The sequence below is a fragment of the Tiliqua scincoides genome, chromosome 7, assembly GCF_035046505.1.
Source record: "Tiliqua scincoides isolate rTilSci1 chromosome 7, rTilSci1.hap2, whole genome shotgun sequence".
NCBI classification, from domain to species: domain Eukaryota; kingdom Metazoa; phylum Chordata; class Lepidosauria; order Squamata; family Scincidae; genus Tiliqua; species Tiliqua scincoides.
The window spans coordinates 67,917,431-67,941,469 of NC_089827.1; the positions used below are offsets into that span (position 1 = coordinate 67,917,431).

The window sequence follows — 24,039 nt, forward strand, 5'->3', positions numbered from 1 at the left end:
TTCTCCTGGGCATAGCCACCTCCACAACCGGAAAAGGTCATCCTTTGATCCTGTGGGATTATGTAAGTCAGGCATACAATAGAGCTGCTGTACAATGGAGATGTATTAATTCCTTCTCCTTTCCCCCCAAGTGTATCGTATAAAAACTTTCAGTGATACCTCGTATTTGTGTAGCACAGTAGCTAAGAAATAGAGAGGTGAACCAGGAAATCTGAGTTAAAATGTTGGCTCTGCTTTGAACTGTCGGTGGCCTTAGGGAAGCTGCTCTGCAAGATGAAAACAAAAATATCAACCTACCTTCCTGGTCTGCTATAGAATTACTGAATTATTACATGTGAAGCACTTTAACAGTGTATGTTTATATGCTAAATAGCATTTGCATAGAGATGTCTTCATTTTCTTTGGCAGCTGATCACAGGCCTATACATATTTTGTTGTTGTAAAAGTTAGACCTGTTTTGGGGTATATTCGAGGTGCTGAATCCAAAAATGGCATCGGTTTTGCCCAATTGGCTCTAGTTTTGGGGGTACAGCATAGCCACTTTCCATGCAGATTCAAGCAACTTCCGCTGGGCTTCTGCACGAGAAAGCTGCTTGAATTTGCATAGAAGGTGGCTATGCCGTACCCCCAAAACTAGAGCCAGTTGGGAAAAACTGATAACATTTTTGGATTCAGCACCCCAAAATTATTCTAAATTTATTCAAACAAGCTTGGCAACTAAAAAAAATGGGTGCATTTTTGTAGGGCTGTGTCATGGGTGGAGACATCTGCAGAAGCAGTGAGATGCTGGCACGATAGTGGCTAAAACAGAGGACCAAAGTAATGCAACCACAGTGAGGTTCTGTTGAGTCCCACCTGTTCCTTTTGGTGAAGAAGGAAATGGCAAACATTATGCAAAGCAAAAAGTTAGGGATAGAGAATCCCTGTGGAGAAGGAGAAAAGCAGAACAGCCAGTCCCTTTGCCTGGAGACCCAAAACACCTGGCACTGCCTGGAAAAATGAATAAGGTTTGCTTTGGCAGGACTGTCTGAAGATCACAGCCCTCCCCCAGTTCATTTTTCAGAAGCATATCATGCCAATCCCAAAATGACTCATTTGGTAATTGATAATACTTGCTCGGAAGCTGTTCAGAATGTAAGCTTGTGTGCTAAACAACGTCTTTGCACAATTCTGATTTATTAGTTCATGACTTGTTCGTCAGGAAGGGTGATTAGTCACAAGATCCGCATGTCATTTCTTGAATGGCTTGGGTTTGATCTGTGAAATTTGCTGCTGTTATCATTTACAATAAAATAAGAAATAATTACAATCAAAGTTAATTGGAATGGCATCCTTGTCTTCCGAGTTGGAGCTTGAATAACCCACCTGTGCCTGTTTGGGGGTGTGTGTGTGTGGGGGGAGAGATTCAGATCCTTCCAATAGCAATCACAGAATACCTGGCATAATGTTAGATGAAGTAGGACATGTTCCAGCTTGTCTGAAGTCGATCATTCATTCCCACCTGTGACTATGGCCTAGTAAAAGTTGGTTTGCCAGAAAGCTCATCACATCTTCTAGGCAAGCAAATAGTGTTATCAATAGGAGGTGGCTACCATTATTGAGACTGAAAGGGGGGGAAGAGAGATATGCACTCTGCACATGCTCCAAACTTGAGATCTGAACTGAAAACAGATTCTGGAACTGATTCCAGAGCATGATTCAAGGAAACATTGGAAAGTTCCAACAGGCAGTTTTAACGTTGGAAAGACTGGACTGCTTCTAGGACATCTGCAATGCACCATGTTCTCTTATCACTGAGAGGTGTTGCTATGAATATAACCTCTGATAAGAGGAACATTGATATTACTGTATGGGGAAGCTGTGATCCTGAGCATGCGTCTCACAAGATTGTCTATACTTCAGGAGGGATACCCAAGTGTTGCCAATGACCTCACTTTCCAAAACATGCACAGTCTCTCCTAATGCCGTATTGATCCCGCTGCTGATATTCCTGGGACTCAGTCCGGAATTCTGACTGGAGATGGTGAACTATGGCTCCTTCTAATCAAAGACATATAAAGACCAAAGCTAATAAAAAAACCATGAGCTGGAACAGAAAGCTACAGCACTGCAGCCATGCGTGTCACCTTCTTCTAAAGCAGCAATTTTCAACTGGTGTGCTATGGCACATTGATGTGCTGCAAAAGGCCCACAAGCATGCCAAGTTTGGGGCCCAGTGGCTGAAAATTATTGAAAAACTCTTCTGGGTTACATAAGAACATCAGAAGAGCCACACTGGATCAGACCAAAGGCCCATCTAGTCCAACTTCCTGCATCTCACAGTGGCCTACCAGGTGCCTCAGGGAGTACAGAAGACAACAAGATACTTGCATACTGTAGCCACTCCTTGCATCTAGCATTGTGAGGGAGTCTACTTCTAAAATTAGGAGTTGCATGTACCCATGATGGCTTGTAAACTATGATGAACTTTTCCTCCAGAAATCTGTCCAATCCCCTTTTAAAGGCATCTAGGCCAGGTGCAATCACCACATCCTGTGGCAAGGAGTTCCACAGATAAAGAAATATTTACTTTTGTCCATTCTAGCTCAATTTTAGTGAATATCTCCTGGTTCTGGTGTTGTATGGGAAGGAAAAGAATATCCTTCTATCCATTCTATCCATTCCCTGCATAATTCTGTACATCTCAATCATATCCCTCACAGGGCACAATCCTAACCAGGTCTACTCAGAAGTAAGTCCTATTGTGTTCAATGGGATTTACTGCCAGGAAAGTGAGGTTAGGGTTGCAGCCACAGGTGCTTTTTTTCTAGGCTGAAGAGCCTCAAACACAGCAGCCTTTCCTCATAAGGGAGGTGCCCCAGCCCAATGATCATTTTGGTTGCTCTCTTCTGCACCTTTTCCAGTTCCACCATGCCCTTTTAGAGAGGTGGAGACCAGAACTGTATGCAATACTCCAGATGTGACCTTACCATTGATTTGTACAATAGCATTATAAGATTGGCCATTTTATTTTCAACCCGTTTTACCTGGCCACTGTTTTCAGCCTCCTTGTCCATGCTGTCTCTCCCACCTGTGTCCTAAACGTGGGTGCAGCCCACACTTTGCCATACCTTTTGCCCCTTGGGAACCTCTCCAATTGGGACACAATTAAGCCTTTGTACCCTCCTAGAAGGACACGCCTTATCTCAATCTAGCCCGGAAACTCCTGGTTGAACACCCAGGAGATGTTCCAGATACCATTATTTGTCCAGGAATGTCTTTTGTTTTCTTTGTCAGTTCCTATAATTATCCCTACTCTGGGAACATAATTTTGGCATTTTCTTCCCCGCTGAAGGTGCCCGTGCTGTTCTGTTCTGATAATCTCTTCTGCTGCCTTTCACTGTGTTTTTCATGAGGTTGTTCCCACTTGGAGACCATCTTGCCTCAGTAGGTCCTGAAGAGCTAGTTTCCCTGCCCCCGGGGCAGGTGGTGCATGGATCAGGGGAGAGGGTAGGCGGAACAGGGTGGTGATGAAGCAGGGAGGATAGTGAATCAGTCCCAGTATAGGGCCAGAATCAGTGACAGAGGTGCAGGCCAAATCCTGAGCCTCTTCCTGAGCCTGATCCATCTGCATAGAGCAACACAGATTTCTGTCAGCAATTGAGCAGGTGCAGGTCTGAGTTGCCCTATAGCAGCTGATGGAGCTTATCCAGGCAAATGTCCCCTACTAGACTACTAGATGCTGAAAATCCCCTGTGGAATGCAGCAGAAGTGCAGGGATTTAGGTAGGATTGCAGCCCCCCCCCCCCATGTGTGTGTGGTAGTATAAGACATGTGTGTATGAAACACAAATGCAAAACATATGAATTCCTTTACTAGTATGCAGAGTGTACATGTGTTTCAAATATGATATTCCTGATAAAATTACTGAAATTTAAACTTCTATATAAGTTTCAAGAAGAAAATATCTGATCAACATATTCTATGTTGGCAACCTTCAGTCTCGAAAGACTATGGTATCGCGCTCTGAATGGTGGTTCTAGTGTGGCTGAAAAGGCCAATTCGGGAATGACAATCCCTTCCACACCGGGAGCAAGTGCAGTCTGTCCCTGGTCTGTCTCCCTGGCTGTGGGCCTTCCTTCTTTGCCTCTTTGCCTCAGTCTGTTGGCCAAGTGTCTCTTCAAACTGGGAAAGGCCATGCTGCACAGCCTGCCTCCAAGCAGGCTGCTCAGAGGCCAGGGTTTCCCACTTGTTGAGGTCCACTCCTAAGGCCTTCAGATCCCTCTTGCAGATGTCCTTGTATCACAACTGTGGTCTACCTGTAGGACGCTTTCCTTGCACAAGTTCTCCATAGAGGAGATGCTTTGGGATCCGGCCATCATCCATTCTCACGACATGACTGAGCCAACGCAGGCGTCTCTGTTTCAGCAGTGCATACATGCTAGGGATTCCAGCATATTCCAGGACTGTGTTATTTGGAACTTTGTCCTGCCAGGTGATGCCGAGGATGCGTCGGAGGCAGCGCATGTGGAAAGCGTTCAGTTTCCACTCCTGTTGTGAGCGAAGAGTCCGTGACTCGCTGCAGTACAGAAGTGTACTCAGGACGCAAGCTCTGTAGACCTGGATCTTGGTATGTTCCGTCAGCTTCTTGCTGGACCAGACTCTCTTTGTGAGTCTGGAAAACGTGGTAGCTGCTTTAGCGATGCGTTTGTTTAGCTCGGTATCGAGAGAAAGGGTGTCGGAGATCGTTGAGCCAAGGTACACAAAGTCATGGACAACCTCCAGTTTGTGTACAGAGATTGTAATGCAGGGAGGTGAGTCCAGATCCTGAACCATGACCATGACCATGTATATGATCAACATATACAACCTTCATAACTGACATCATACACATGCATTTTCTTTGCACTTGGGCACATAACGCATCCTACCTTGCAAAAAACATCTCTTACATGAACATTATGTTCCATTGAAGCCAACTGAGTTAATGCCAACTGAGATGTGATTAGAGCCCTGGTGCAACACCCTTACCCTGTCCAGGAAAGTTTAGCACTACACCTTTCAAAGGAGACTCAGCTCAAACATCGTAATAGCCTGTTAGGGTTGCCAACACCCATCCCTGTAGATGTTGTCTACCTTTAATAGCTACACAAGGGGAAAAATATTCTACAGATCCTAGAGCACTGGGATGGGACACTAGGCAGTGCATGTGGTGAACATCTCCCTATCAGATGATCAGATGCACAGGGTCACTCTTGGCAACTGGAAGTGGCATCCCTGTGATTGTAAATTGGTTTATTTGACAGAAATCAGCTAATTTACCCCTTACGTTTGGTTGATATTGTCTAAGGCTGCAGTCCTAACCGCAACTGCCTAGGCCAGTGGTTCTCAACTTGTGGGTCATAACCCACCAGCCAGAGGTGCACTGGTCTATGTCCCTTTAAGGGGATGGGAGGGGGAAGGCAGCAATACCACACAAATACGTGGTTCCTTCCTCCACTGGCCTAGGCAATAATTCCAGCCTAATGTAGTGGGACTTACTCCCAAGAAATAAGCATGTAGGATTGTTCTATAGTTTGTTACACTGTGCCTTTTTGCACTGAATCAAAACTGAGTAAGGTCCACCATCAGTACATACTGGTTCAATGGGAAAGCTAATCACTGTGTCTTTCCAAGGACTCTTCTGGGAGCAGAGCTTAGCTATGGGGGGGGGGGGGGAGAGAGCTGAGTAGATCTCTGTGGGGGGGGGGGGAGAGATCACATTGAAGTTGACAGGCCAAATTCTGAACTTTGGGTCTTCCTATCATTATGTGATATTCATAAATGATGTCTTTGTGAAAGTATTAGTAGCTGATGCACCAATGGGAAGCTGGAGCAGTGGCATAACTAGAGGAGGTGCAAAGCACTACATTTTTCAGGGAGCCTCACTGCAGCATGCAAGGGGCCCCTCCCTTCAGTCCCATTCCCAGTGGTGAGAGTTAAATGGAGGTGAATGCTCTGGAATGGCTCCAAAGGGGAGGGGGACGAGCCTCTTGGATTTCATGGTAAAGTTCCCTGCAAAACATAGTGCTTTGCACCCTCCCCCAGCCAGTGGTGTAGCTAAGGGGTGCGGGGGGGTAGCAGTAGCACCAGGCATCAAACTTTAGGGGGGCAACGAGATGAGCTTGCACTAGTGACCAAAACTGTGAAAATCTTGGTATGTATGGACAATACCATCATGTTATATATCATTGGAAAGGTGATTTAATGCTGAATGCAGTGCGACAAACTGCACTTGAATATCTGTATTCTATCAAATGTTATGGCCAATTAACCAGAAAATGAAAACACAACTGCCTTGTGGAACAAAAAGTGGATTTGCTTAACCCCAAATTGACCTGTGAGACTGATTATTCTGAGTGCCAATGAGATGTTGCTATGATACAGCATGGAACCAATAACTTTTTATTTACTTAATTAAATTTGATTTTGTCATGGGGGGGCTACAAAATCTTTGACCTCAGGTAGCAGATAGATGCCTTAGCTATGCCACTGACTGGGGGGAGGCAGCAGAGCAAGTGGGTGGTGAGCTGCTGGGGGCAGGCGGTGGGTTCCTCCCAATTTTCACTTTTTAAAAAGCCTGGCATGATGTCACTTCCGGGGCAACATTTTGAACTTGGCACCGGGCTACACGATCATTAGCTACGCCACTGCCCCAGCTATGCCACTGGGTTGCTTTGCATTCCCTTCCCACACATGCCGGTGGTGTGAAGGACACCTACGGACCAGGTAAGTCCAGAGCAGGGGTGGAAGAGGGCAGTGGTGGGCGGATTGGGTCTGGGAGGGGGGGCAAGATCAGCAGTGCCAGCACACACTATATCTTTTCTCTTCCCAGGCTTGATCTGCCTGAGTGGATCAACCTGGACTTGCAGCAGCAACATTGTTGGTGCAGGTTCAAGTTGACCCACAGCGGATGCAGGGCTTACCCTGGAGCAAGGGTACCAATATGCCCTTATCTGAAGGGGACCTCCAGCAGCTGTAAAAAATGTGGGATGTTGTGTAAACTGCACTGATACTGCTGCATCGCTACATGGAAACGTAGTTAGGATTGGTGTGTTATTCTTAGACTGAATTACAGCCTGCCTTCACCTTTTGGAATGCAGAAGATCTGTAATTTAGCTGCCCAACCCTACACCTGTTCACTCAAAAGTAAGTCCTACTCTTTCAGTAGGGTTACTCTTAGGGAAGAAGCTATCAGCTAATAACGTAAGTAGCTGAGCTGGCTCAGCACTGGGTAAATTGTGCGGGTCTGCAGATTGGAAGGCAGGCTGATGGTATAACAGGAAGAGATTCCAGGATGGCATGGACTCCCAAGGCTGTATTAGAACTAGCATTAAGTGACCCTCCCTGTGGGATACATGAACTGGGAGAGCTCATCTTTTCCTTGACACATGCACATGGAAGTGTTGTGTAAACAAAGATGCTATCTGGCACGGTTTCTGTGCTGCTCAGTAATCTAAAATCAGCAGCATTTTACGTTGGAGTACAGATTTACTTGCTCTTTTACTCATTGCACCAGGTATTCTGGAGTTTATGTATTTTTTTTTTTAACCACCAAATCTAGTTATAATTCATAGTCTGTTGAAATAGGCCAGGGGTGTCCAAAGTTTTCGGCAGGAGGGCCACATCAACTCTCTGACACTGTGTAGGGGCTGGGGTGTGTGAAAAGAATTAATTTACATTTAAAATTTGAATAAATTTACATAAGTTTACATAAATATATGTTAAAGATGAACTTATATAAATGGTTGAAGGTCTTGTAATAGCTCAAGCTTGCACAAAGCAAGGCTGGCCTTTCCTTTGCTGCCACTACTGCATCACAGACATGAAACAGCAAGCAATGGAGGGAGCCCTCATGCCACAGTTCACTTGAGAGGTCAAACAGTCGCCCTCATGCTGGGAGAAGTTTCGTTGGGCCAGTGCAGGCTTCAACAAATCTCTGGAGAGCCAGAGGCTCATTGGAGACTGGGGGCTCCCTGAGGGCCGGATTGAGAGGCCTCGAGGGCCGCAAGTGGCCCCAGGGCTGGGGTTTGGGCACCCCTGAAATAGGCTAACAAATAACAATACGCCCAGTGTGCTTATTCAGTGCTTCTGAGAGTTCCACTGCAAAGTGCTTCAGACCTAGTATCTTGAAATCCTGAGGACAACCCTGTGAAGTTGATGGGTATGATTATGTCCATGACACAGGTGTAGAGTTGAGGCTGAGGCTTCATTAGTTCTCATGGAGTTGGGTGTTGAAAAGCAGTGGCATCGCTAGGGGGTGTGGGGGGTGCAAGCCACTGTAGGATGCAACATATGTCTCCTTGGCACAGCTGCAAGGCTCTGGATAGTTGGATAGGATTGGGTCCTGTGATGGCCACTTCCACCTGCCCTCCACCTTTTATGGTCTCCCAAACCTAGGAAGCTGGTGCCTGTGTTTTGCTTAGCTTTAACAAGGACACAACACAACAAGGACACAACACAAGGACCCAGGTGCTGCTGATATTATAAGGATGCTGTTGATATTATAAGAATTGGCTGCTAAGACCAAGTTTCTCCTCCCCACACCTGGCCCTGTCCAGGCTTCATGTGCATGAATTATGCTGCACCTGTGGTGCAACTCCTTCTCCCTAATGGGGAAGATATCTCTCTCCTACATCAGCCTAATCATTGTCAGTTGTGCGTGGCCTGATAAGATGGAGAGAACCCCAGCAACGGCCCAGGCACATCTATATTGACTGAGAACCAGAATACTTTGGCCAGTTAGCACCAAGCACCCCTCCTCCCCATTTCATTTTGTGCTAATTTAGCTCAACTCTCACTCACCCTTCAACATCTGCACACCAGCACCCTACTCCATGCACACCACTCCATGAGCCCACCTAGGGCCATATACTATCCAATTTTCCAGCGCTGGTGCAGCTGTGCCAATGAGGCAAGCCCTGCATCCTGCAGTAGGGGAACAGTCACAGAGGCCTTCTCTAGGTAAGGGAACATTTGTTCCCTTTCCTCAGGGCTGCATTGTGGTTGCACTCAGTGTCATAGCTAAGGGGGTGTAGGGGGTAGCGGTTCCACCGGGCATCAAGCTTTAGGGGGGCAACAAGCTGAACTTGACAGTAGTGATCAAAATTGTGAAAATCTTGGCATGTATGAATAATACCATCATGTTATATATCATTAGATAGGTGATTTAATGCAGAATGCAATGCAACAAACTGCACTGGAATATCTGTATTCTATCAAAAGTTTTGGCCAATTAACCATAAAATGAAAACACAACTGCCTTATGGAACAAAAAGTGGATTTGCTTAACTCAAAACAGACATATGAAACTGATTGTTCTTAGAGGCAATGAAATGTTATTATGTTATTGACATGTTGCAATGACATGTTATCATGATATAGCGTGAAACCAATAAGGTGTTAATATGAGTCAGCTCTCATTTCCATGTATCATAATACATTTGCCCCTGCTAACTGGGTAAAAAGGCACTTTTTAAAGTGGTACCCCTCTTGTATTTAGCAGGGGGAGAATAACCATCCCTCTTCACCCCTGCACAGTGCCTCTGACTGATAAGGGCAATGCTTTTTATTTATTCACTTACTTAAATTTGATTTTGTCTTGGGGGGGGGGGTTACAAATCTTGTTTGACTGCAGGTAGCAGACAGATGCCTTAGCTATGCCACTGACTGAGGGAAGGCAGCAGAGCAAGTGGGTGGTGAGCTGCTGGGGGGAGGAGGTGGGTTCCTCCCAATTTTCACTTTTTAAAAGCCCTGGTGAGATGTCACTTCCTGTTGTGACATCACTTCCTGGGCAACATTTTGAGCTTGGCACTGGGCTACATGATCATTAGCTATGCCACTGGAAATTAGCTATTAGCGCTGGCACTGGAAAGTGGAATAGGATTGGGCCCTTATCCAGCACCTTGTAAACTTTGCTTTGGTTTATTTGTATGCTTTATCCAAAATAAAGGATTTCAGTACCTTGAACTTGGCATATTCTTTTCACTAATCATGATCAGATAATGGGTTGCAGCCTCATTTTTGGAGGTTATCCTTATAATATCAGCAGCAGCTGGGGCTCATGGATTGTGTCCAAGTTGTAAGCAAAAAGCAGGCAGCAGCTCCCCAGGGTTGGGAGACCATAAAAATTGAAGGGCAGGTGCTGGGCTTGGCTCTGACCCTGTCCATCACAGGGCCCAATCCTATCCAACTATCCAGAGCCTTGCAGCTGTGCCAAGGAAACACATGTTGCATCCTATAGTGCAGGGACAGTCACTGAGGCTCCCTCAAGGTTAGTTCCCTTACCTTGAGGCTGCAAAGTTGAATAGGATTGGGCCCTCATTAGTCTCTTAACCACTGTGTTAATCAAGCTCGCTCATTTAATGCTGGGCAATCAGATTTGATTAATTGTAAAAGTGAAAGATAAACTGTAGCTGTTGCAATGTTCTGTTTTTGTTTTGTAATAAGAGAAGCAGAGGGTCGTCACATAAAACTGGCTGTCTGGAATCTGCCTGGAATAGTGTCAGCCAGACAAAAAAGGAGAAAAAAAGAGATGCAAAAAGTGTGTGTGTGAAAGAGAAATTCCCAGCTGTGGATTGAGGGTCCTGTGCCAAGAAAGACTGGCAGGCAGCTCAGGTAGTTGGGAAATATATGTCACCATTTAATGGTGAGGAAATTCCCTCTGGTGGAATTTACGCCTTAGTTTTGGGATATCAATAGAGAGTTTTCTAGGAAGATATGAAGCAGGACCCCTTGAGCTATTGCCAGGCTTAGGGGATTTATTTGGTTCCAATTCCCCCCCCCTTTTTTTTTATGTTTAATTGCCTAGCTTTGTCCCTTATTTTTGTAGTCACAGCTCAGGGAGTTTAGTGGCAAGGGATTAAGTGAAAGTATGTAGGGTATTCCCAGGGCTGCTACTAATAGGTAATCCATGGAATGAGTTCTAACATTAACCTGCAAGGATAGCTACAACAGAGGGTGCTGTGTTTGGGGGGTCAGACGTATTAGACAATGAAGCTTTTCAGACTTGCATCAGGGCCTATTTCCACCCACCCACCTATTTTGCTGACCTGCTATGTTGTTTATGCTAAAACTAATTAATCAAATAGGTGTTCAAAGTATTCCAGACTAAACACAGTCTGAAAATAATGAAAACCAATGCATTTTTTTTTTAAAAAAATCAGCAGTTAAAAATTGCTCGATGTGCTTCATTGGGGGGACTGTTCCACAGTTGTGGTGCCACCACTGAGAATGACTTTGCTGATTACTATGGGATATAGCAAGCCCTCCGTGGCTCTCATCAGACTTTGGTTCAGCAAATCAGTTTTGCAAAGGTAGTATGAACAAGCCCTGTTCTTGTCCAGGGCTGTCAGAGGGAGGGAGGAGAAGAACACAGCTCCAAGTCCCCTCTCCTCACACACTTGGTGGTTAGAGTGGGTGGGGAGAGACCACTTGGAGCTTGTGCACCCACTCCTTCCCTTTAATTAGGACTCTGCACTTTGGGTGTTATGACTGCCAGATGCTAACACTGATGTGTACCAGCGGAATCCACTGGTGCAGGTTGGCAACCTTCAGTCTCGGAAGACTCTGGTATCGCGCTCTGAATGGTGGTTCTGGAACAGCGTCTAGTGTGGCTGAAAAGGCCAATTCGGGAGTGACAATCCCTTCCACACCGGGAGCAAGTGCAGTCTGTCCCTGGTCTGTCTCCCTGGCTATGGGCCTTCCTTCTTTGCCTCTTAGCCTCAGACTGTTGGCAAAGTGTCTCTTCAAACTGGGAAAGGCCATGCTGCACAGCCTGCCTCCAAGCGGGCCGCTCAGAGGCCAGGGTTTCCCACTTGTTGAGGTCCACTCCTAAGGCCTTCAGATCCCTCTTGCAGATGTCCTTGTATCGCAGCTGTGGTCTACCCGTAGGGCGCTTTCCTTGCACGAGTTCTCCATAGAGGAGATCCTTTGGGATCCGGCCATCATCCATTCTCACGACATGACCGAGCCAACGCAGGCGTCTCTGTTTCAGCAGTGCATACATGCTAGGGATTCCAGCACGTTCCAGGACTGCACGTTCCACTGGTGCAGATTGTTGCAAAAGTGTTGTAAAGCTCTTTGTGAAAGTGCTTCTAGTCGGCACACAGGTGGGAAGACTGAGGCCTTCACGTGCATGTTGGTGGTTGGAGGGACCCCTGTCGCAGTGGTGGACCTCCCCTCAAGGTGCTGTAGGGCAAAGTGCCATGAAGCCACCCTCCTGCGTGAAGCTGCCCCCACTCACCTGGATCACCATGGAACCTCGCATGACTCCAGCACCGAGAAGCAAAGCAAGACTCTCAACTCCAGGAAATCTGGAAGCACAGTTTCTGACTGCGTCGGAATGGGCCTCATTGGGGTTTCCCTCATGGTCTTGGAGGTGCACGAGGTCTGCGCCTGTTGCTTTTGCCTCATTCTCCCTATGGGAGGTCCGCTGCTGCCTTGTCAGACCAGGTAAATCTGTGCAACAGAGGTAAATCTGGTAAATCTGAGGAGGGTAGCAATGGAGGGGTGGGCAGATCAGGCCTGGGAGGGGGTGTGTTCACCTGCACCACCATGCCATATCCTATTCTCCCTTCCCAGATCCACTCCTGGGAAGATTAACTCAGACTTCACTGGTATCACTGGTACGGGTCCAAGTTGACACATTACGATTGCTGGAACTTACCCAAGCACAAAGGGACAAATGTCCCCTTACTCCAAGGAGGCCTCCAGCAGCCTGAAGCCCACTGCAGGGTACAGCATAGTCCGCGTCCGTGACACTGTATCACCGTGTGGAAATTATTTAGGATTGGGCTGTGACTGAGGTCATACACGCAGCAATGAAGAAAAAAAACTGGTCAAAGTTGAGATGTCAGCCTTCTGTTACCCTTCTTCATAGTGTAGAGCAGGGTTCTCTAAACTTTTCGGCCAAAGGGCCGCATCAGATATCTGGCACAGGGTTGAGGGCCAGAAAAAAACACCAAAACAATTAAATATATAATTTATTTAATATAAAATTTAAATAAATACATTAGAGATGGAACTTAAGATGAATGAATGAATGGGCTCAAATGTCCAGGATTTCTCCAAGCACTAACACAGCCCAAGAAATAAAGCCTGCTAATTGGGCAAGAGGCACTTTTTCAAGTGGGTGCTCCTCTTTTCAGCAGGGGGAGAGTAACTGGCCCACCTCACCCCAGCACTGTCTGTTCTGGTGGCTGTCTGCTGGTGTTCTTTTGCATCCATTTATATTGTGAGCCCTTTTGGGACAGGGAGCCATTAGTTGTTTGATTTTTCTCTGTAAACCGCTTTGTGAACTTTTAGTTGAAAAGCGGTATATAAATACTGTTAATTATAATAATAAAGCACACACTTAAATGGACCCCTATTCCCCCACCCCACAAGCACAACTCTAGTTGTGTTTGGTCAACTGGGTCAGAGGCTCTCAGGGGATCAGAGGCTGACCACGGGCCAGATAGAAGTTTGCTGTGGGCTGTATCTGGCCCCCGGGCTGGGGTTTGGAGACCCCTGGTGTAGACAATGAGTTTTGCTTTCTTCTTGTCCAGAACATTCAGTTTCCACAGTGACTTTCATAGGACCCTTCCGGCCATGTCAGTCTGCTGCCATGTCAGTCCTGTTGAAGGGGGTGGGGAGCATGGATCCTGTGTACCTCAAACCTCAGGTACACATGTACCAGTGTACTTCAAATGAGTACCCCATTCGCTTCCTACTTTTCAGTACAGGAAAATGCTCGAGGGAAAGGCCTTTGTTGGGAATCCCTCAGGTTGTGACCTGGACATTGGGGTAAGCAACTGTGTGGGCACACCGTAAATGTTTTGCACATTACTGATATGCCACGATTTCTTTCACCCCACATTTAGGCTAGACTTTAAGGCCTTTGTGCACGTCACCTTGGCAGCTTGGGAGCTGCTATGGAGTGAGTGTTTTGTTCCTGCACCACTCTGGTAATGTTGGAAGCCCTGTGTGGAAAAGGCTGGTTGTGTAGCTCTCTTTTCATATCTGTGTTGACCCTGCAGGGAGCTGGAGAAACACTGGTACGGGAAGGAATTGCATTCTGGGCTGCTCCCACATAACTTGTTGGTACAGGAGGAGAGACGCATGCTCCCCTGTTGCTCAGGTTACCCTGGAAGATGCCCTAAGAGCTGCTTTGGACATTAAAGAGAAATTTAAATACAGGAAAAGCAAGTGAGTTGAGACACCTGTACTCAGGCACATCAACATCTGAAATCAAGATCCATGTACTTTCCCCAAGGGAAGATGAGTATATACTTAACTGCTGCATTTCAGGAGCACACATACCTCCCTCTCACTTCCAGGACTTGCACTGTCATTAGTGTTGGATGCTGCTCTAAATCATAGGTTGGGACCCAAAAGTGGGCCACGGCAAGCGTGACCAGATGTCATTACCGCAAAGGAGGACACGGCACCCCAAAGTGTAGGACGTCCAAGAAAAAGGTAGGACACGACAAAAGAAAAGCTAAAAACACTCGTATATTGATTGCATGTGGTTAATGTAAACACTGTATTACTTATTATTAAATTTAAAACTATATTACATATGATTTATTAATTACAAGAAGGTTATGTGCTTCCTGCAGGGGCCCACTCACAGGGAAAAGGAGGACATTTAAGTTATTTTCCAGGGCATGAGGCTAAAAAGAGAACATGTCCTAGAAAAAGAGGATGTCTGATCACTCTGGTCATGACCTGACCTGCCATTTTGTTTGAGGCGCAAGCATGTGCACTTTGCACAGCAGTCAAGGCCATAGATCCGAAATGAGGTCATTCCTGCCAAATCCTGGCTTTGGAGGGGTTGCATCTTCAGTGGGCCCCTCTAGACTCCCACCTGTCCCCTCCCCCACTTTCCCCTGTTACTGCACTCTATTTTCCTCTGTGCTTCATCATGGGCTTCTTTCTCACCCTCCACCTTTAGAAACTGAGCACATGATGTTGTCATGTCATTCTCTGCCCCTTCTCCTTCCAATTCCCCTGGGAGGAATAAAGGGGTGGGTGGGAGAGAATGAAAGGGAAAGTAGCAGTGCATGCTGATTGGCTGCTGGCAGGTGACAGAAGAACTGTAGACTGACTTACCTGTCCCTTTCACTCACTGGACCCTTGAAGATTGGTTTCATGCTGCAGTCTTGGATTTAAGAGCAGTCCCAGCTGCGCCACACTTAAACCACTGCTCTGTTGAGCTCTGAAACTGCCCATTAATTAGCAATGTATCCAAAATACACAAGATTCCCCCAAAGACAAGCTTTTCTCTCTCTGTCCATCTTACTCTCAGTATCCATGTACAGGGAAAATCAGAACCTGTTGAATGTCTGCTTGTAATTCAGTTACACATAACTGCCTTCTGAACCCCCTCCCCTCTCCAAAAAAGAAAGAAAGGTAGATGTGGAAGTGATGCAGGAGACCTCTGAAGAAACAAAGTCATTCCTTTAAAGGGAACCCATTGTGTTGGTGGAGCATGTACAGTAGGCACATAATCTCCAATATCAGATAGACCAGCCATGCTGGTGAAGTCAGGGTCACATAACTTAGGCCCAATCCTATCCAGCTTTCCCTCACCAATGCAGCCCCAAGGTAAGGGGCAGACATTCACTTTCTTCGAAGAGGCCTCCCTGACTGCCCCTGCAGTGCAGGACGCAATACACACTCTGTTGGCATAGCTGCTTTGAACCTGCAAAGCTCCAGCCACCAGCAGCTCCTTGGGGGAAGGGGACATTCGTCCCTTTCACCCAGGTAAGGGAGAAGGCCCTGCAATGGGGCTATGTGCCAGCTATTAAGCCATTGCAGAGTAAAGCTGCCCTGTGTCAGGCCAGATCCAGTTTCTGGATCTGGTGGAACTCTGCTCTGCTGGTCCTACCCAGCTCCCTCCCCTGCCCAGAACACCTGCCCCCCCTCCCCTCTCACCTTTCCACCACCCAGAGCAAGGGACGAACTCCAGGTGGTGCAAGATGGGCCTGGCATTGACTCAGCATGGACATGCACTAAGCCAGCACTTACGTACCCTCAAGCCTTGAGGCTCTTCATTAGGGCTGCCACATTACGAAAAATGGGTCGAAGTGTGTGCGTTTGCAAATAAATACATAAAATATTACTAATAAATTAATACATCTATATTTCTAGATTTAGAAAGTGTGGCTACCCTGGGTGATTTTCAACCTTTCTCACTTCAGGGCACACTGACAAGGTGCTAAAATTGCCAATAATAATAATAATAATAATAATAATAATAATAATAATAATAATAATAATAATAATAATAATTTTATTTCTACCCCGCCTTTCTCCCCGAAGGGACTCAAGGCGGCTTACAACATATTAAAAACAATTTAAAAACAAATAAAAACATATTAACACATACTAAAAACAGCAGTCAGAGTAAAAATAGGTAAAAAGAGCATAGAGCAGCAGCAAGTCATAAAAGAATCAGGCCTGTAAAAAAATATTAAAAGATGTTAAAAAGATGTTAAAAGGCCAAGAACTCAGAAGGCCTGTTTAAACAGAAGGGTCTTCAGGCCTTGCCGAAAGGTCTCAAGAGAGGGAGCCATTCTTAAGTCAAGGGGAAGGGAGTTCCATAGCGTTGGTGCCACTACTGAGAAGGCCCTATTTCTTGCAGCCGCCCCACGTACCTCCCTAGGCGGCGGCACTTGTAAAAAGGCCTTCTCTGATGACCTGAGAGGGCGAGCCGGATTGTACGGGAGCAGGCGATCTCTAAGATACCCTGGTCCAGAGCAGTATAGGGCTTTAAAGGTCAATACCAGCATCTTGAATTGGGCCCGGAAACGAATGGGCAGCCAGTGCAGCCGCTGGAGAAGCGGACTGACAGGGTCGAACCGCCTACCTCCAGTAACCACACGGGCCGCCGCATTCTGCACTAGTTGCAGTTTCCGAACCGTCTTCAAGTGCAGCCCCACATAGAGTGCGTTACAGTAATCTAATCTCGATGTCACCGAGGCATGGATCACCGTGGCCAGGTCTGCACGATCCAAGTACAGCCGCAGCTGGCGCACCAGCCGAAGCTGAGCGAAGGCCCCCCTTGCCACAGCCGCCACCTGGGAATCCAGGAGCAGCTGCGAGTCCAGGTGGACCCCCAAGCTGCGGACCTGCTCCTTCAGAGGGAGTGCAACCCCATTCAGCGCAAGCCGATAGTCCAGCACCTGCATCGAGGATTTCCTAACCAGGAGAGCCTCTGTCTTTTGACCACTGACGAGGCACGCCATGCTGCTGGTAGGGGGCTCAAAACCCCCCAGCGGCCCTACTCATCAACAACCCTCCCCCAAACTCCTGCAGCACACTTGTGGACCGCCTGTGGCACGCCAGTGTGCCAGGACACAGTGGATTACAATGGCTGGGACGGGGTGTCATTCTCAAAAGTGGGTGCTGGTGCTCCAAAAGTTTGAAGAGGACCCCTGGTGCAGCTCATAACTTTCCATCGCAACGCAAGTGTCTCATCATCATCATCATCTTCCTCCTTTTTTTTTTTTTTGGAGCTCCCTCCCCTTTCTGCCCTGGGTTCCTCCCCGCCTCCTCCTTCCAGCTTGCACCTGGGCAGGGCTCCAAAAAGAGCCTCGGCGGCGGCGGCAACAACAACAAAAAGGCAGGAGTTCAAAGTTACTCCGGAGTTGCGCAACTCGGACGCGGACTGACTGCGGAGTGGAAGTGGCGGTAGCGAGGCGGCAGGAAGAGTCCCCGGAGCCGCCCGGCCTTAGGACTCTTGGATGTCGCTGCTCCGCCTCTGGGACTCGGGATGGCTCCCTTTGGAAGGAACCTCTTGAGGACCCGGCACAAAAACCGGTAAGGGGGGGATCACCTGTTGGATCGCCACCAGCGCTGAGAGCATCGCGGGCACCCCGGGGCTTCTCCCAGGGCTTGGAGAAGTTGAGTCCAAGTTTAACCCTACAGAAAGACGCCTGGAAGCGGATGGGGCGGGGGACGCCTTCCTCTTCCTCTTCCTCTTGCCTTCCTCTCCTGCCCTGATCTGCTTTGGGACCCCTCAAGTTGGTTTCCTTCCTGGACACCGCTTCCCCCCCCCTTAGAGCCCAATCCTAGGAGTGTATACTCAGAAGTAAATCCCATTAGAGTGAATGGGGCTTACTCCCAGGAAAGGGGGGCTAGGCTCGTAGCCCTACAGCCCAGTCCTGTGCATGTCTACTCAGAAGTAAATCTCATATAGTTAATGGGGCTTACTCTCAGGAAAGGGTGGATAGGGTACAGCCTTACAGCCCAATCCTGTGCGTGTCTACTCAGAAGTAAATTCCATTTAGTTAATGGGGTTTACGCTCAGGAAAAGGTGGATAGCGTTGTAGCCCTACAGGCCAATCCTGTGCATGTCTACCCAGAAGTAAATCCCATATAGTTAGTAGGGCTTACTCTCAGGAAAAGATGGATAGGGTTGGAGCCCTACAGCCCAATCCTGTGCATGTCTACTCAGAAGTAAATCCTATATAGTTAATGGGGCTTACTCTCGGGGAAAGGTGGATAGGGTTGTAGCCTTACAGCCCAATCCTATTCGTGTCTACTCAGAAGTAAATTCCATTATATTCAATGGGGCTTACTCTCAGGAAAAGGTGGATAGGGTTGTGGTCCTACAGGCCAGCCCTACGCATGTCTACTCAGGAGTAGATCCCATTAGAGTCAATGGGGCTAACTCCCAGAAAAGTGTGGATAGGCTTGGAAGGAAACTTTCTCTGATTTCCTCCCCCCCCCCCCGTTTAAAACCAACCCCCTCCGCTTGTGCAGCCTGATCGCGTTAACCCGTCTTTGAACGTGGGAATGGCTCGCATTCCATTGAGCATCGTGACCGGGAAAGGGGGAGCGATCGGACGGGCTACACAGCGCCCCTTCTCGGCCAAGGCGAGGGGAAGGCGGTCTGGTGCTCACACACAGCGGAGGCTCGTGAAATTGAAAGGGGTTGGCGATCAAAACGAATTGAGTTCGCAGTGGAGCTGCCCTTCCCCGTCTAAACTTTCTCCGAAGTTTGCCTGGGAGCTCTCGGGAGTCTCTCAACAGGTTGGGACTCTCCCTTTCCTTGTGGTAAGTTCTCTATTTAAAGAGTAATGTGGGTGCATCAGAGCCCCAGTGTCTTATTCTGCATAGCCTGCCCCCCTTCCCCCAACTCCTTTTCTGGTACTACTGTTTTACTAGAGGTTGGGCACAGATGTGTAAACAAGAACTTGTGGTACGTTATCTATTTAAAGAGGAATGTGAGTGCATCAGAGCCCCAGTGTCTTATTTTGCATAGAAAACAGCTGAAGCCTGTGCCCTCCTCCCCAACTACTTTTCTGCTACTACTGCTTTACTAAAGGGTGGGCACACATGTGTAGTTTGGAATTGCTTTGGTCTGTTGCTACTTGGAGTGACCGCTCAAGTCTTTCAGGGACTCCTAGGGCCCAATCCTGTGCACATCTACTCAGAAGTAAGCCCGGGTGAGTTTAATGGGACTTACTTCAAGGTAAGTGTGAATAGGATTGCAACCTTAATCTCTCCCCCCTCCCCCCCCCCCCAAGAGTCATGCTTGCTTCTACACGTCTTTTGCCAATATTGTTAGGAGAGAAAATTGCAGGCTCCAGAATTGTGTAATTATGTTTAACTGCTAGTGTGGCTTTGCATCTTGGGGGTAAGTTTCCAAGGAAGGGAACATGATATTTTTCAGTGTCTTTGGAAATTACAGGGACTCAGACTGGCAAGGCTCTGGAATTTGAGATGGGTGGCTAGAGTAACTGGAGGAGTTTTTCTTGTGTGACTCTTGTTTGTGTCTTCCTGATGTCAGTGGTTGTCCTTTGAGCCCTTGCATCTTTGCAAATGAAGTTGTGTTCCCTAGGTCTCCCCAAATGATTGCCATGTTCATTTTTCCTGTAATTATTATTACATTTGTGTGTTCTAGCTTATCATAAGAATGGCATTCAGTTCTCAATCAAGATTAAGAAAGGAAATAATCTACAAGTAGTACCCAAACTTTTTTTTTAAATAAAACCAACAAATCCAAAACACACAGTGGTTATCAGCAGCCTAGGATTGTGCCCAAAAGAATGAGAGTTTGAGAACATCGATGAAGACCAAACAATTCTTTGAGACCCCCTTTTATATTTAGTGTGTCATTTTTCCCCCCAATGTTAGAAACTTAAAGTTGCAGAAGTTGGTGCAGTACTTGGGGAGCTACATCAACAGCAAGGTTCATTGGCCTATACTTGGATATATTAACTCCCAATTTAAATCATTTATTTTTATTTGACATTTTTATACCACCCTTCCTCCAAGGAGCTCAGGGTTGTGTAGATAGTTCCTTCTCCTCCTTTTGTCCTCACAAACCTGAGGCTGAGAGATGGTGACTGGCCTGAAGTCACCCAGGAAGTGGATTTGAACCTGGATCTTCCAGGTCTAAAAAAATTAACAAAGAAACCCAAACCCAAGTTGTTTTAAGAACTTTTTGTTGCGGTTTGAAACATGGTGTAGGGGTGACACCCCTTGTCTTCCTGGAAAAAAGGCATTCAGTCTCCATTCTGCTCTAGGTTTGGCTTGTTCGTACTGGCACAAAGGGGTAACTTAAGTGGTGTGGAGCGAACCCTGGCAGGAACCAGAAAACAAAGGCATCCTTCATTAGGCTACAATGCTGCAACCAAAAGGGACAATTGTGTATAGTTTGCTCTTGGTAGAGATGCGTGTCTGATAACACAAGGGCTGCCAAAAGAACTGGAAAATGGATATTGTAAATCTGAACTGATGCTATGAGATAGGAATAATTATCCTGTGTTTTCTCTGGAGCAGTTACAGGCTTTGCCAAACTCACTCAAATCTTTCCCCTAAGTGGGGATCTGTCTGTCAAACTTTTAATTGGTACACAGAACTGTAGGCTGGCTCGGGAGGGAAACGGTTTTGTAGCTTACTCACGACAGTGCTTGCTAATTTGTCTTATGCCCAGGAAGTGCATTTCAAGTGCTCTGCAACAGTCTTTGAGTTTTATTTGTGAGCCAGATGCATGGGAGGTCATCAGGACATTGCCAGATGCAAGATGTGTCTTGTTTTGTGTGCTCCCTGAAGCATTTGGTGGGCCGCTGTTAGATCCAGGAAGCTGGACTAGATGGGCCTTTGGCCTGATCCAGCGTGGCTCTTCTCATGTTCGTTGCCCATGTTTTACCCATGACCCTCAAATTCTCTTACTCTGAAGCGCTTGCACCCAATTCATTTCATCTGAATGCCTTCAGTGAAGTTAAGGCTGCTTATCTTAACCCATTTTTGCCAACCTCACAGGCGTACACATTTGATCCCTGTTGCATTTATGCAGCATTGGGCAGAGATGGTTTAAGCCTGCTTGCATTCTTACAAGTCTTCTGAGAAATCCATTGAGATGTAGCTTCTGAGTAATCCTATTGGGATTCATTTCAATAATGTAAGAAGCGTTCTGCCAGATCAGACCAAAATATTCTATTTGCACAGCTGACCAGATGGTTCAGGGACATTTCCAAGCAGGGTATGATGGTAGCAACCTTTACCACTACAGTCATCCCCCTGTATCTGTGGGGATGTACGTTTCTGCAGCTACGATGGTACATGAAACCATGGGTAGCAGCTAAACCGTTACTTACTGTTGCTTTGTGCAAACCCTACAGACCCCTTCCTCTTCACACCTGTTAGTTAGCTAACAAGGAGGCAGAAAGAGAAAGTGGTTTGGAGGGCTGCAAATTGGGAAACAAAACAAAAACAGATGAATCATGAGTGCAACAGGGTGAGTTTGTGAACTGTGGATACCTGAAACTGAATTTGTGGATACAGGGTGAGGAAGAGCTACTGTATTTCAACAGGTATTTGTTACATTGTTGATATCCTGCCAGGAGCTTAGAGCAGTTTGTGTATATTAACACCCCCCCCCCATTATTCTCACAATGGCCCTGTGAGGTAGGCTAGATTGGAAGAAAGTAACTAGCTTGGGGGTCACCCAGTGAACTTCATTGGGAGTAGAGAGGTTGAGCCCACACCTTTCTGGTTCTAGTCCATTCTCTGTACCTCACTGGCTCTCAAAGTCCCCTCTTTCCCCCCACCTTGATATTCAGCCTGCAATCATGGTGTCTTTCTTTAGTTATTATGAGTAATCAGTAGTCTGCATTGTTGCTTGTGGCTGTAAATAAATTTGAACGGAGGATTTGCTGATATCTAGTCCTGTCCTCGCATCACATTTTTGTTGTGTTCAGGCTAGTGAATGGGCCTGAAAGACTTCCCTGTGTGCAAAGGATAGTAGTCCCAAGGAGACCTATTCAGACCTAGAGCTCTGGATTATTCAACAGGATCTATGGAGCATTGCATCACTGGTGTAACTGGGAGGGTCAAGGGGGACAAATGCCCTGGAGTGCCATGCCTGCAGGGGCAGCGTCCCGTTCCTTACCCCCTCCACCTTCCTCGCCCCTGCACAGAGGCCTTTGGAGGTCTGGAGAGTGGGCATTAAGACCTTCAGTGGGCTGTCAGTCTTCTTGTTGGGAGGGTGGCATTATGCAGTTCTAGCCCCGCGTGACAGAGGGGCCAGGGTGGCAGTGCATTGCATCACCTGGGACGTATGGCCATGTAAACACAGGAAGAGTGAGAACTTGGCAAATTCACATCATGTTGCTAGGATGGCTGTTGATTTTGTGCAGAAGTAACATCTGATTGTCACGCTGAGAGTACAGAGTGTGTGTGGGGGGGGTCACACTCTTCTTTCTTGTTCGCTTGTGCAAGGCTTGTGATGGCCCGTGACTGGAATTTAATCTGAAAAGTGAGTTGGCTATTTCAACATCCACCTCTATGCCAGATTGATATCCAGGTTTTTGACCTTGCTCACCAGTGTATGGGATGAACCATTTACTTGATCCCTCTGAATTTGAGCTCCTAAATGGAGACCTTATCTTGAAGACACTGCTGGTCAGCTGGCACTCCTGTAGTGGCTTGCTGTAATGCGGATAATGGTAAGATGTCTGCACCGCATGCCTGGACTAACTGATGAGGAATGCCTGGCTATGGAGGAGGATTCTACCTTATTGCAAGGTAGTACAGCGCTAGAAAATTATTTCTCTCTGACTCTGAGACCTGCAGTAGGAAGGATTTATTCCTGCAAAGAAAGCAAAGCTTTTGACAGAGGCAAAAATAATTCGACAAGCAACACAAGGAAGTTTTCTGTGCATCGAGAACTTTTTCAGCTTCATGCAAATAGACTTCCACTGAAAAGCAGGCAGAAGAAAATGTTTGACTGCCCTTTCAGTTGTGGTCTGGCAGGTCTCGAAAGAAACCAAAATCCCCATGATATTGAATGGTTGAGCTCAGTGCTGGATTTAGACTTGGTGAGGCCCTAAGCCAGGGGTTCTCAAACTCTGCCTTTGGTGCTGTGCTTTGGCAGGCAACTGGAGATCACTTTCATAAACTTTGTAGTAAACTGGAAGTGACTTTCTGGTTGTTTCTGGAGCCCAGCAGAGGCCTGGTGCGGCCTCCAACTGAGTCCATAGGGCTCCAATTTGGAGTCCACTGGGTGCAATGGTGGGTGGGAGTCCCCAGCCCAGGACCCATCGGACATTAGGTTGTGAGCTCACAACCTGATGCTCCAGCCCACAGTTTGAGAAACCCTGCCCTAGGCTTGGAGGCTCCTTGTTAAAAATTTGCCCCAAAATTTGGACACTCAGTTTATACCCTATAAATTACTAGTTTGAAAATTTCTTATTTACTGTTTGTATTAATGGTGATGCATAAAGGAGCTCAGCCAACCTCTTCCTGAGGGTTGCGCATTATAAGCCACAGTTTGGTCACCTCGTTCTAAGCTGATGCCTAAATCTGGCACCTGCTCTGCTAACTCTTAGTGCAGAAGAAATGGCCCTTTTAGGACAAAGTGAACACACATTTGAAATGCTGTGGGTGAGTGAGGGGGGGAAGATGCATCTGGAGGTTTAACAGTTATGCGCCGCCTTCCTTGGCAGTTTCTCTGCTCCAGCTTTTCATCAGAGTGCCTGTCATCATTTGCGTGTCATGAATAGGTTGAATTGGAAATGAACCTCA

At 47.0% G+C, this 24,039-nt stretch overlaps 1 protein-coding gene across 1 annotated transcript in view; it reads left to right on the forward strand.

Moving 5' to 3' along the window:
• The first annotated feature begins 17,750 nt into the window (after positions 1 to 17,750).
• The window catches only part of RASSF9 (Ras association domain family member 9), a 47,862-nt gene continuing 41,573 nt past the window's right edge, over positions 17,751 to 24,039 (forward strand). Inside the window, exon 1 of the mRNA XM_066634284.1 lies at positions 17,751 to 17,823. Coding sequence (XP_066490381.1) covers positions 17,777 to 17,823 — 47 coding nt within the window. The 5' untranslated portion in view covers positions 17,751 to 17,776. The remainder of the gene's footprint in view (positions 17,824 to 24,039) is intronic.